General features: G+C 42.6%; 1 protein-coding gene across 3 annotated transcripts in view; it reads left to right on the top strand.

The window, feature by feature from the left end:
* Positions 1 to 15000, top strand: part of LOC143130826 (epidermal growth factor receptor) — a 60586-nt gene that overhangs the window by 20403 nt on the left and 25183 nt on the right. For all 3 annotated transcript variants that reach the window (XM_076290046.1, XM_076290044.1, XM_076290047.1), the window contains exons 2-11: positions 608 to 759; positions 3264 to 3471; positions 6564 to 6689; positions 7075 to 7143; positions 7574 to 7692; positions 8820 to 8961; positions 9682 to 9798; positions 13016 to 13142; positions 13253 to 13326; positions 14507 to 14597. In XM_076290046.1, coding sequence (XP_076146161.1) covers positions 608 to 759; positions 3264 to 3471; positions 6564 to 6689; positions 7075 to 7143; positions 7574 to 7692; positions 8820 to 8961; positions 9682 to 9798; positions 13016 to 13142; positions 13253 to 13326; positions 14507 to 14597 — 1225 coding nt within the window. The remainder of the gene's footprint in view (positions 1 to 607; positions 760 to 3263; positions 3472 to 6563; positions 6690 to 7074; positions 7144 to 7573; positions 7693 to 8819; positions 8962 to 9681; positions 9799 to 13015; positions 13143 to 13252; positions 13327 to 14506; positions 14598 to 15000) is intronic.

The raw sequence follows: 15000 nt of genomic DNA, 5'->3' as shown, positions 1-15000 counted from the left end.
CACCCTTCAAACAGCAATACTCCACCCTTCAAACACCCCACCCTTCAAATACCCCACCCTTCAAACAGCAATACCCCACCCTTCAAACAGCAATACTCCACCCTTCAAAAAGCAATACTCCAGTGTGTGTCTGGACCCTTCAAGCAGCAATATACTCACACACAGCACATAATCTGTGTGTGTTCGGAGCTCATTTATTTAGTCAGTTGTTTATCTGTTTAACAGTTCGCCCGTGAAGAGGATGTGTAGCAACTGAAAGCATAACATGTTAAGACTTTAAGCTCCCCACACACATTTATTCACAAGAACACAAACACACACCATGAGCATGTAATCCCCAAACACATCACTCTGCTCTTCACTTAGCCATTACAGTGACACACACATTGTCAGTCAGCTTGTAATAAATGGCAACACAGAAGTGAGTAGGGAAAGTGCTTGGTGGTTTGAAGGGGTGTTTATTCAGTGCGGTTCTGTTTTCTTTCCACTACATAAACGGCCTGTTGTGTTGTGCTACCCACGTCTGCTGAGGTGGTCTCCTCATTTAATCTTGTTTCTGTTTGGCGTTTTTAATGCAGATGGACTTTTCTCTGTCTCTCTCTCGCAGTGTGCCAGGGATTAAGCAATAAGCTGACCTTGCTGGGCCAGTACGATGACCACTACAGGAACCTGGTGCGGATGTTCAGCAATTGCACCGTTGTGCTGGAGAACCTGGAGATTACCTACATCCAGGAGCACCACGATCTCTCCTTCCTCAGGGTTGGTGGATGCAGCACCATGGCAACAAGAATTAGCATATAGTCCAAGAGCCCTTTAGCATAGCCTCTAGAATCTAAGGTCTTGGCTGTCCAAATACACAAAAAGTTGGTTCTGAATTGTTAGTGTCATGTTTCTGAAAAGGGCTCTTGGACATTGTTAATTCTCCGTTGATGACTAATAGGCGCTCGTATCACCAACTGAGATGTTAAACTAAAGAAAAAAAAGGAGGAATCACTTGAACACAGGTGTGGAGGTTCCTTATTTTTTATTTCAAAAAGGACCAGCTGCACAGACCAGAAATAAAACAAAATAAGGAACCTCCATATCTGTGTGGTCAAGTGACTCCTCCCTCTCTTTACATAATCGGTCCTCTCCCGTGGAGCACAGGATTGGCCATCAGAAGCAATACATGTTTAAATCATTAGATCAAAATCAAATATTTACAAAAAGCATTAACATTGTAGGGCCAGTCAGTTCTGACCAAAAACTACAACAGGATGCAAACACAACACAAGAGTTACAAACTACAACAGGATGCAAACAAAACACGAGAGTTACAAACTACAACAGGATGCAAACACAACACAAGAGTTACTATCAGTTGCAAGAGTCTGCAGTTGCACATCAACAATAGTTTGAGGATGTATTACAGGGCGGACACTATCTTAGATTGTATCAATGTTTTAGGACGTGTGATGACATTATCTGATCAAGACACTTTTCATAACATCATGTTGGAAACCTGAATAGATGCTTAGATCAACTAACTCTATTCTGCCTTGTAGAGTTGTGAATTCAACAAGATCAAGCTATAACTAGAAAAGCAATTCCAAGTAATGACCAGTGCATGAAAATGCAAAAGTTGTGATGTAAAATATCATGTATAGTTAAAAGAGATAATACAGAGATGGTTACTATGGTGATGCTAGGATAGACATGGTGGTTGCTAGATAGATAGTTTAATGATAGTTTAAAAATAGACCATTTAAAAGTTGAATGTAGATAGTTTAAAAGTTGTTGATAGACAGCTAGTTTAATAGATAGATAGTTTAATGATAGTTTAAAAGTAGACCGTTTCAAAAAAAAAATGTAAATAGTTTAAAAGTTGTTGAGAGACTGAAAGTTTAATGAATGTTGATATTCAAATAGTTTAATGGCTGTGTATAGGTAGATAGTTGACGATAACTAAAAGTTGGAATGTCTCTAATGTTTGCTAGCAGTTATGCTAACAATTTTAACTATGCTAACAATGTTAACTAAGCTAAACATGCTATTTAGGTAACTTAGCTAAAGTTTTCTAGCAGTTTTGCTAAAAAATCTAACAATACTATGTTAACAATGCTAACCATTGCTACTTAGCTAATGTTTTCTAGCATTTTTCCTAAAAATGCTAACTATGCTAACCATGTTCCTTAGCTAACTTAGCTAATGTTTTCTAGCAGTTTTGCTAAAAATGGTAACTATGCTAACTAGTTACAGTGGGTAGGAGTCGTAGTTGATGAAAAGTGATAGTTACAATGGCTGAACAGTTAAAAAGTTCAGTAGTTTAAATGGTTACATTGTTTAACAGTGAATTATTGTAGTGAAGACTTTTATGAAACAAAATGTGGGCAGAGGAAACAGTTGAACAGGATGCGTAGTCTTAAGAGAGCCAGATTGTATGCTTAAAGCCTGAGACAGACAGTTGCTGCAGGTGGCCTGAACACCTGGCATAGGATTCCAATTGCTTAATGGCCGTATTGTGATGTCACAATCGGCAATGTTAAGTCTGTGGGGATTTTTTAAAAGTTTTTCATTAATAGTTTGAATAGTATGAAAAAGTTGAAAAGTAGCAACCTGGTCCATTTGAAGACCTACGTTACAAAGTTTAAACGAAGTTTTTAAGTTAAACGGTTCAAGAGAAATTGCGTACAGAAAAAGTGGTAAGCGGAATAATAAGAAGAAGCCTAGGAAGAACAGTACAGTGCATTTTCATGCACTGTAATAAAGCAGACAAAAACGTGGTTGCTCATTAGACTATATTCACCAAAGACAAATATTTGGAATGAATAGGCTATAATTGGGTAGGTGTTGAACCCCTTTAAAAATCAGATTTTTGCATTTTTGGTATCTTTAGGATCTAGTCAACATTTCTGGATAATAAAAAATGGCCGCCAAAAAAGTCGGACGAAAAATAACAATAGCATCCTCCCGCACCTAATGAGTCGATTTTGATGGTTTTGCTATCAAATCATACAGTAGGTTTTATACCAGTGCTTACATTAGAACGAGTCAGTTAATTTAGGCATGCATTCCAACCAATGAGAGTGCATGGAGTTGATAGGCTCCTGCAATAATTAATTGATTAAATATAATTGATTAATTCATTAGTGATTAATTGTTGGTTCGTTGATTGAGTTATTGATTGATTGATTCATCAGATGTTTCAGTAGCATCTATTGTCTCTACTTGGTTCAGTCAGACAGGCAAATAAAGTGACATGTCACTGATTTATCGTTTTAAAGAGCATCGAGGAAGTGAGTGGCTACGTGCTGATCGCCGTCAACTTTGTGGAGACGATCCCGCTGGAGAACCTGAGGCTGATTCGAGGCCACTCGCTCTACGAGAACCGCTTCGCCCTCACCATCATGTCCAACTATGACCGCAACTTCTCCTCGCCCACCATCAACATCACCCGCGGGCTACGCCAGCTGCCCCTGCGCAGTCTCTCAGGTCAGAACCGGTCAGAACCGGCACAAATGTCTCATTCTCATTACCGAAACATTGAGTCTCTCCACCGCAACAGGCCCTCAATTGTTGCGGTGGATGATAATGGTGTTGCGGAGGATGAGTGACCATAAACATTCTTGCTAACTGTGGAAGCACCATGAGGGTTAGCTAAACTTTCCCGGACTTTTTATATTTAGACCATGATGGGGTATATAATAATACAAAATTAAAACGGCAACATTTTCTAAAACTTCACAAACTCATGTTTCGGTAATGAGAACAAAAAAGTTGTGTAGGTACTATGACAAACAACATTTTAACTTTTACCTGGAGAGAAAAAATAAGAACTGCTTACCTGGTAGCAGGGGCGATTCTAGATCTAGAGCTTTGCTGGGGCACAGGCCCCCAACTCCCAGCCTACATAAAAAAAAAAAAAATGTGCGCGCAATATGAAATAAATGGCTAGCCTACGGGTAGGCTACGAGCTTCAAAATCATAATTGTCACTGTCATACTGTAGGACCAGCACTCTCCCTCAATTGTTGTAGCAGCAACTATCCAGCAACATTCACACACATATAGCATAAGTAGGCCTAAACTCAAATTTGAGATATACTTCCCTCCCAGGCAAGGGTCCTATAGTCATCCTGGCAATACTGCAGTTCTTTGTAGCTTAAATAGCCTACTAAAGCCTTCATACTGACTTGGTGATAATTTCCAAATGTACCCTATAATAATCTGCACAGAATCAGACTCTGTATGTATGATTCTGTGTAGATTAGGCTACATTTGCAAATGCAGCAAACTTATTTAAGGTTGCCATTAAACCATAGATCAAATCACAGCACTGGCTACCAACATAAATGTTAATGTTACCGTTAATGTGGGCAATTATCATACCTCCCTCATCCTCCTCATCTCTCCTCACTGTTCCTCTCCCTCTGCCTCTGTTCAGGAAGAATTTTCTAATGTCCATCTCTGAATAGTTTATCGGAAGGCTATGTTTAGTTTTACAGTAGGACAGCTTCACAAACAGTATACGCTACTTTTACAGGACTCTCTCTACAGTAGCCTATACGTAAATCATTATTAATTCTCCGCATGTGTGCATGCAGCCTACGCATGGTGTGAGTGTGTGTGTGAGGGAGAGAGCACAAGCTGGTAAACTGTTGCTAAATTTAGGCTACAATGACTCTAAGCATTGAAAAACAGATGCTAATTATGTGGGCAACATTCTCTAACAGCGATCAACTTGTCATTTTTTTCTGTCAAACAAGCTGTGAATTTGTTGTAACATTAAAACGGGACAAATTATTCTGCGCTCAAAGTGATGTGATGAGCTCCAGCAGTTTCCACAATACAACGAAACACTCGGAAGAATCATGTGAACGATTTTCATTGGTTGTTGCGTTCAATCTTACCCAGCTACAGAGGTGCTATTTTCTGATTGGCTATTATGGTCCCTTTCTTTTTTTCCTTTTTTATTTTTATTGGCTGGTAAGTGACAGGCTCAACTCATGACTAAAGCACGCACGGAGATGCGCTCATGATGCTCTAGAATTTTACTGGGGCACTGGAGACTTTTACTAAGGCACGTGCCCCAGTGAATAAGGTCTAGTGACGCCCCTGCCTGGTAGCCATCTTGAATATCACAGTCAATTATGTCCCTTCCAACAAAATTCCTTGAAAATGTAAGTTCCTTGAGGACTTAAATAATGATTGAAAATTGTTGCGGAGGATGAGAAAATTGGTCTTGGACACATTTATATTCCTTATTATTATCACAACATTTACCAATGATCACCAAATACCACATGTTTCTTTACTGTAAATGTTTATAGAATAACATGCACTAAAGCTTTTTCTTTTTTTAATATTTTTTAATAATAAAATATTATTAATATTTCCATCTCAAAGACCCCAAATCCAGTCATGGACATGTTGCTGTAATAAGAAATGTCCCCTTAAATGTGGAAAAAACAACAAAATTGGTATTTATGATGATATTTGAAATCATGTTCAAAATAGTACATGGAGAGATGTTTATAACCATATCCTTCTTATTTTGATAGCGTTTACTTTTATCGTCCCAAATGGCCTCTTAGGTCAGAACCAGCACAAACGGGTCAGAATTGGCACAGATGGCACATATAGGATTGAAGAGTGGGCAAAGACACATAGAGAACTCATGCTTGTATTATCATAGAGAACTCATGCTAAGACCATATTATAGAGAACATATAGAGAACTCATGCTAAGACCATATTATAGAGAACACATAGAGAACTCATGCTAAGACCATATTATAGAAAACTCATGCTAATGTAACGGATGCCAGCTAGCTTAGCTGTGCTTGTGGAACGTTGGTAAACCTCACTCCCCGACGCCTCAAGAGTGCTGCTGGCATGCGAGCCAGTAGCCTGGGCTATTGGCTCAATTGTTAGCGCGCTCGCCTCCCGATCCGAGGTGCTGCTGTTCGCGGGTTCGAGTCCGGGCGTGTGCAGGGCTGAATCGCGCAGGTTCAACACAACGCAGGTTACACTAAGACCATATTATAGAGAACACATAGAGAACTCATGCTAAGACCATATAATAGAGAACACATAGAGAACTCATGCTAAGACCATATTATAGAGAACTCATGCTTGTATTATCATAGAGAACTCATGCTAAGACCATATTATAGAGAACTCATGCTTGTATTATCATAGAGAACTCATGCTAAGACCATATTATAGAGAGCACATGCTTGTATTATCATAGAGAACTCATGCTAAGACCATATTGTATCTTCTGACATCACCATTGAAAGTGTCTGTACAAAATGCTGTTGCCTCAGTACAGTATGTTAGTGTGATTTCACATTCAGTGTGTCATATGTGAGTTTGTATGTCACAGCATCAAGTCATATGAAGTTTGAATCTGGAGATTGTTAAATTCAAGCACCATAGATTGAAATGATAAAAGCTAAACGAGAAGCCATTACCTTGCTCACTGGGGATTCATAAGTGATATTTTCTTGATATGTGTGTGTGTGTGTGTGTGTGTGTGCAGAGCATCAAGTGACCTTTGTGTGTTGTTTTTGTTCCACTAAAGAAATCCTCCATGGGGGCGTGAAAATCACGCATAACCATCTACTGTGTAACATCGACACCGTCCAGTGGAAAGACATTGTGAACAGTGGAGATTTGGTGTCCATCAAATCAAGTTTTGCCAGTTTCTGTGAGTGCATTATATTATATTATATTATATTATATTATATTATATTATATTATATTATATTATATTAGGCCTACTGGTTAGCACTTCGGACTTGTAACCGAAGGGTTGTCGGTTCAATCCCCGACCAGTAGGCACGGCTGAAGTGCCCTTGAGCAAGGCACCTAACCCCTCACTGCTCCCCGAGCACCGCTGTTGTAGCAGGCAGCTCACTGCGCCGAGATTAGTGTGTGCTTCACCTCATTGTGTGTTCACTGTGTGCTGAGTGAGTTTCACTAATTCACGGATTGGGATAAATGCAGAGACCAAATTTCCCTCAAATTTCTAGCACACTCCAAACATTGCAGTGTGTGTTTTGGTGACTGGTTTTGTTCTTGTTGTGATCCAGGCCAAAGTTGTGACTCAAGTTGCCACAATGGATCCTGTTGGGCACCAGGACCTGAAAACTGCCAAACTAGTAAGTGCTTCCCATTTCTAACGTTGTCACACCAGATCTACAGAGATAGTGTATCTGAATTTGCTATATGTAGAAATCATTGACTCTCCGTACAAAGTGTCAGTGATGCTAAGTATTAGCATAGTGTCAGTGTGAATAGATGATGCTAACCTAACCCTAATTTTGAAAATCTTAAAAATATGGGAAATGTGGGAACATAGGGCCGATCCCGTCTATACTGCTAGCCCCATGTGTGTGCTATACTGCTAGCCCCATGTGTGTGCTAAGTGCTGACTCTTGGCCAAATGATGCTGGTGCTGGCTCTGAGTCTTATTAGAGTCTCTATTGTGTGTGTGTGTGCATGTGCTAAGTGACTCTTGGCCAAATGATGCTGGTGCTAGCTCTGAGTCTCAGTACTGAGGCGATTGCTCTTGCTGTTCTCTCTCCACAGTGACCAGGCTGGTGTGTGCTGACCAGTGCTCACGGCGCTGTAAGGGGCCCAAGCCCAGCGACTGCTGCAATGAGAACTGTGCTGGGGGCTGCACAGGGCCATACGCCTCCGACTGCTTTGTGAGTTACACCACCCTGACACCACCCTGACGCGGCATGTGCCCATGAGTTACACCACCCTGACGCGGCATGTGCCCATGAGTTACACCACCCTGACGCAGCATGTGCCCATGAGTTACACCACCCTGACACAGCATGTGCCCATGAGTTACACCACCCTCACACAGCATGTGCTCATGAGTTACACCACCCTCACACCACCCTCACATAGTGTGTGCTCATGAGTTACACCACCCTCACACCACTCTGACGCAGCATGTGCCCATGAGTTACACCACCCTGACGCAGCATGTGCCCATGAGTTACACCACCCTCACACAGTGTGTGCCCATGAGTTACACCACCCTCACACAGTGTGTGCTCATGAGTTACACCACCCTCACACAGCATGTGCTCATGAGTTACACCACCCTCACACAGTGTGTGCCCATGAGTTACACCACCCTCACACAGTGTGTGCTCATGAGTTACACCACCCTCACACAGCATGTGCTCATGAGTTACACCACCCTCACGCCACCCTCACACAGCATGTGCTCACGCACTGTGATCCATAAGCAGAATCCACGAGGCATGTGCTCAGGCATGGCTGGTCTCGTAGACCTTTAGTGCCATTATGTTATTTCTGATAACCATGATGTTATTCATGACAGCACAGTCGCATCATTTGTTTAAGCACAGTCGCATCATTTGTTTATGGCTTCCATATAAGAGTTGAAAGCACAGTCGCATCATTTGTGTATGGCTTCCATATAAGAGTTGAAAGCACAGTCGCATCATTTGTTTATGGCTTCCATATAAGAGTTGAAAGCACAGTGGCATCATTTGTTTATGGCTTCCATATAAGAGTTGAAAGCACAGTGGCATCATTTGTTTATGGCTTCCATATAAGAGTTGAAAGCACAGTCGCATCATTTGTTTATGGCTTCCATATAAGAGTTGAAAGCACAGTCGCATCATTTGTTTATGGCTTCCATATAAGAGTTGAAAGCACAGTCGCATCATTTGTTTATGGCTTCCATAGAGTTGATATGGATGCTCCTGCTCTGGGACATCTCTAATGGATGCTCCTGCTCTGGACATCTCTAATGGAGGCTACTGCTCTCGTACTCTTTTCACCTCTGCAGGCCTGTAAGGACTTCCGAGATGGTGGCACTTGTAAGCATATGTGTCCCCCTCTCATGTTGTACGACCCCAAGACCCACCAGCTCGTCCACAACCCTCAGGCCAAATACAGCTTTGGGGCCACCTGCGTCAAGACCTGTCCCCGTAAGTCAGTCTCTGGGATGTATGTACGTCTGCACATGCCTACACCGTTCTTGTGAGTTATTGGCAGTTAAAGTAGGCCGGCGCGGTTTGGTAAAGGTTAAAAGGTTAAAGGTTAAAAGGTTCAGTGGCGCTACACAGTACTGGAAAGACTAGGGTAGCTAGCTCAAGGCAGTTAATGGAAACCTTATTGTGATAGATAGATAGATAGATAGATAGATACTTTATTGATCCCCAGGGGAAATTCAAGGTCTTGTGTAGGCCTACGGTAGCCTAAATTGAGTTATTTTTGTTAATTATGCATGATTTACGACATTTAATACATTTTCCCAGTGGTAACAGCCCCGAACCCCCTCTAATTTTTGTTTTTTATGTATGAAAAAATGTTTGACCTGTCGCAAGTTCACCAAGCTCCCAATCTCATTCCATAAGCCTAGAGCGCTCTTTCGCAGCTGTAGATGGTAATGATTCATGTAGGGTTCATGTCAATTCATACTGACTAATATTTAAAAACATGTTACATTATATATATTTTGATAGGACCAGCCAAACTATGAAAACTTATTTTGTGTGTGACTTACAGTCTGGAAAATATGGTATTTTGGACTTCGAACCTTGGTCCCTGTGGACACTCGGACCTGTGCATGGTGTGGACGCTGTAGCCTGTTGCGCCACAGCAGCCCAAACGTGTTTGTGTTTTTGTCCCGCTTCTCTCTCTCTCAGATAACTATGTTGTGACGGACCACGGGGCATGTGTGCGTACCTGCAGCAGCAACACCTTTGAGATGGAGGAGAACGGCATCCGCAAGTGCAAGCAGTGTGACGGCCCCTGCCCCAAAGGCATGGACTTACCAATACCATAGAAATCACCAGATATCACATGCACTTACCAATACCATAGAAATCACCAGATATCACATGGACTTACCAATACCATAGAAATCACCAGATATCACATGGACTTACCAATACCATAGAAATCACCAGATATCACATGGACTTACCAATACCATAGAAATCACCAGATATCACATGGACTTACCAATACCATAGAAATCACCAGATATCACATGGACTTACCAATACCATAGAAATCACCAGATATCACATGCACTTACCAATACCATAGAAATCACCAGATATCACATGCACTTACCAATACCATAGAAATCACCAGATATCACATGCACTTACCAATACCATAGAAATCACCAGATATCACATGCACTTACCAATACCATAGAAATCACCAGATATCACATGGACTTACCAATACCATAGAAATCACCAGATATCACATGCACTTACCAATACCATAGAAATCACCAGATATCACATGCACTTATCAATACCATAGAAATCACCAGATATCACATGCACTTATCAATACCATAGAAATCACCAGATATCACATGCACTTACCAATACCATAGAAATCACCAGATATCACATGCACTTATCAATACCATAGAAATCACCAGATATCACATGCACTTACCAATACCATAGAAATCACCAGATATCACATGCACTTACCAATACCATAGAAATCACCAGATATCACATGGACTTATACCATAGAACTCACCAGATATCACATCAGTGATATTGCTTTTCATGATTCCACAATGGCTAAATGGATCATTGGTTGGTCACTTGTTGTGATCAACCTCTTAATGTTACAGTTTTTTCTGATTGCTTAAGCACATTTTTTGTAACTATGGCTTTTTTTGCAAAACTCTTACAGTTTTTTCAGAATGCTTAAACACAACTGTGATTCTTATAGCACAATTCCTAAAACTATTAATATAGCAAAACCACTCACTGAGTTCGCAAAACTAAAAGCACAAACACTGCTTTGCACACAGTTTGCAATTTTGTAACACACACTTTGCACAACTGTAGGCACAATTCACTGCACAGCACTCTTTATGCGGAACTGTAAACACAACTCATGCTTTACACTCAATTTCCAAATGATCAACACACTCCTAGCAAATCTATACACATGTATGGCTATTATTTTCACTATTTTCACTCTAGCACACTTTCTCATGTGAAAACTGTTTTAAATAATTAGTTCACTTTGCAATCAGCCTAAGCAATATAAATAAGTCACAGGTCATGTACAATGGGTACAATGGGGGTGATAAATGCTCAGTGAAATGCTATTTTGTGTTTTGACTTGGAAAAACACACTTGTGTTTGTTTTGTTGTGTGTAAATAAACACTAATACTTGAAGTTTGGATCCCTGTATGTTTACAGAACTATTACAAAAGTATGACCTCAAACTGACTGACATAGTCTACCTTGTACACACAGCACGCTACACACATCACGCTACACACATCACGCTACACACAGCACGCTACACACATCACGCTACACACAGCACGCTACACTAACACACTACACACATCACGCTACACACAGCACGGTACATACAGCACGCTACACACATCACGCTACACTAACACACTACACACATCACGCTACACACAGCACGGTACACACAGCACGCTACACTAACACGCTACACACAGCACGCCACACGCATCACGCTACACACATCACGCTACACTAACACGCTATACACAGCACGCTACACGCATCACACTACACACATCACGCTACACACAGCACGCTACACACATCACGCTACACACAGCACGCTACACGCATCACGCTACACACATCACGCTACACTAACACGCTACACACAGCACGCTACACTAACACACTACACGCTACACTAACACACTACACGCTACACACATCACGCTACACTAACACGCTACACACATCACGCTACACTAACACGCTACACACAGCACGCTACACGCTACACACAGCACGCTACACACTACACGCTACACTAACACGCTACACACATCACGCTACACACATCACGCTACACGCTACACACATCACGCTACACGCTACACACAGCACGCTACACACATCACGCTACACACATCACGCTACACACAGCACGCTACACACATCACGCTACACACATCATGCTACACGCTACACACAGCACGCTACACACATCACGCTACACACAGCACGCTACACACATCACGCTACACACATCACGCTACACACATCACGCTACACGCTACACACATCACGCTACACGCTACACACAGCACGCTACACACATCACGCTACACACAGCACGCTACACACATCACGCTACACACTACACGCTACACACTACACGCTACACACATCACGCTACACACATCACGCTACTCACTACACGCTACACACATCACGCTACACGCTACACACTACACGCTACACTAACACGCTACACACATCACGCTACACACAGCACGCTACACACTACACACATCACGCTACACACATCACGCTACACACTACACGCTACACACATCACGCTACACACATCACGCTACACACTACACGCTACACACATCACGCTACACGCTACACGCTACACACAGCACGCTACACACATCACGCTACACACATCACGCTACACACTACACGCTACACACAGCACGCTACACGCTACACACATCACGCTACACACAGCACGCTACACGCTACACACATCACGCTACACACATCACGCTACACGCTACACACATCACGCTACACGCTACACACATCACGCTACACACAGCACGCTACACGCTACACACATCACGCTACACACATCACGCTACACACATCACGCTACACACTACACGCTACACACATCACGATACACGCTACACACATCACGCTACACGCTACACACAGCACGCTACACGCTACACACAGCACGCTACACACTACACGCTACACACAGCACGCTACACGCTACACGCTACACACAGCACGCTACACACAGCACGCTACACGCTACACGCTACACACAGCACGCTACACGCTACACACATCACGCTACACTAACACACTGCACCCGCCTGGCAGAACAGCAGCAGTGTTGAGACGGGTCATCATTTCACACAATGATTTTGGAAATTATATTTTGAGGTAAAATGGGGCCTTTAAAACAATTCTGTGTTTTTTTAATTGCAGTTTGTAATGGGCTTGGAATGGGAAGACTAGCTGGTGTTATGACAATCAATGCAACAAACATCGACTCCTTCAAAAACTGCACCAAGATAAATGGAGACATATCCATTCTGAAGACCTCCTTAAATGGGTAAGGAAACCGATAAGAGTTCTCTCCTCCCAGTCAACTCCCACTGAGTCTTCACCTGCCGTGCTGCCGTATGACTTACATGCAGAAATCCCATTTCAAATGTATTTCAGAGACCCATTCACTAAAACACCAAAGATGGATCCTGTGAAGTTGGACATCTTCAGGACGGTGAGAGAAATCACAGGTACAAGCACTTGGACACTTCGTCTCTCGAGATGTCTTACGGAAAGCAGTTGATAGTAATAGTAATATAGCAAAGTGATACATTTAGTTGCATCTGTTACTAAGGAATTAAAGCTATGCCCATTAATTAATAACCTGCATCTAGTGGATGCCTCTGAGTAGCTTTGGATGAAAGCATCTGCCAAACAAATGAATGTGAAATCTCATTCGCTTGTTGTACCAGTTGACCTGAGGAACTAAATAATCTGTTCCTATCCAATCCCTTCCCATCATCCAAACCATGAAATAGGCGTAGCAACCCCAACCATAAAATAACTCCACCACACGTCTGGCATAGTCCCATGAAATAGGGGTAGCAACCCCAACCATAAAATAACTCCACCACACGTCTGGCATAGTCCCATGAAATAGGCAACCCCAACCATAAAATAACTCCACCACACGTCTGGCACAGTCCCATGAAATAGGCAACCCCAACCATAAAATAACTCCACCACACGTCTGGCATAGTCCCATGAAATAGGCAACCCCAACCATAAAATAACTCCACCACACGTCTGGCATAGTCCCATGAAATAGGCAACCCCAACCATAAAATAACTCCACCATACTGTACTGTACGTCTGGCACAGTCCCATGAAATAGGCAACCCCAACCATAAAATAACTCCACCAAACGTCTGGCATAGTCCCATGAAATAGGCAACCCCAACCATAAAATAACTCCACCACACGTCTGGCATAGTCCCATGAAATAGGCAACCCCAACCATAAAATAACTCCACCACACGTGTGACACAGTCCCAGCTGTTTTAGCTTTCACCGCAGCTTTAAAAATTCAGCATGAAATATTCATTTCTGAAGAAAAATGTGAGTGTTTTATATTTGCCGTGATTGACAGGTGACAGGACTAGAGACTGTGTTGTGTGAGAGTGACTGCTTTTCCATTTCTGTAGTACTGGTTATGTTGTGTGTGTGTGTGTGTGTGTGTGTCTGTATACGTATGTCTATGTGTGTGTGTGTGTGTGTGTGCGTGTGTGCGTGTGTCTGTATACGTATGTCTATGTGTGTGTGTGTGTACGTGTACATGTGTGTACATGTGTGTGTGTGTGTGTGTGTGTGTGTGTGTGTGTGTGTGTGACTCCTGCCACTCACAGCTCCTCTTGGTGTCGATCCTCACAGGCTTCCTGCTGATACAGGCTTGGCCCCACAACCTGACATCCCTCAGCCCCTTTGAGAACCTGGAGATTATCAGAGGCAGGACCCAGCATCAGTGAGCCTCTGAAATGTGCATTACATTGTGTCAGTGTGTGTGTGTGTGTGTGTGTGTGTGTTATCAGAGGCAGGACCCAGCATCAGTGAGCCTCTCAAATGTGCATTACATTGTGTGTGTGTGTGTGTCTGTGTGTGTGTGTGTGTGTGTGTGTGTGTGTGTGTTATCAGAGGCAGGACCCAGCATCAGTGAGCCTCTCAAATGAGCATTACATTGTGTCTGTGTGTGTGTGTGTGTGTGTGTGTGTGTGTGTGTGTGTGTGTGTGTGTGTGTGTGTGTGTGTGTGTGTTTGTTATCAGGGGCCCGTAGTGTAGTGGCTCCATGGGGCACGTAGTGTAGTAGAGCACGAGGCTCACTCCATGGGGCACGTAGTGTAGAGTAGTGTAGTGTAGTGTAGTGGCGC

The sequence above is a fragment of the Alosa pseudoharengus genome, unplaced genomic scaffold, assembly GCF_046254945.1.
Source record: "Alosa pseudoharengus isolate Yale_2024_CS ecotype anadromous, Long Island Sound unplaced genomic scaffold, YU_APseudo_1.1 YU_APseudo_1.1_scf_18, whole genome shotgun sequence".
NCBI lineage: Eukaryota > Metazoa > Chordata > Actinopteri > Clupeiformes > Clupeidae > Alosa > Alosa pseudoharengus.
Note: the sequence above shows the minus strand (reverse complement) of the source record. Positions and strands in the feature narration are given on the sequence as shown.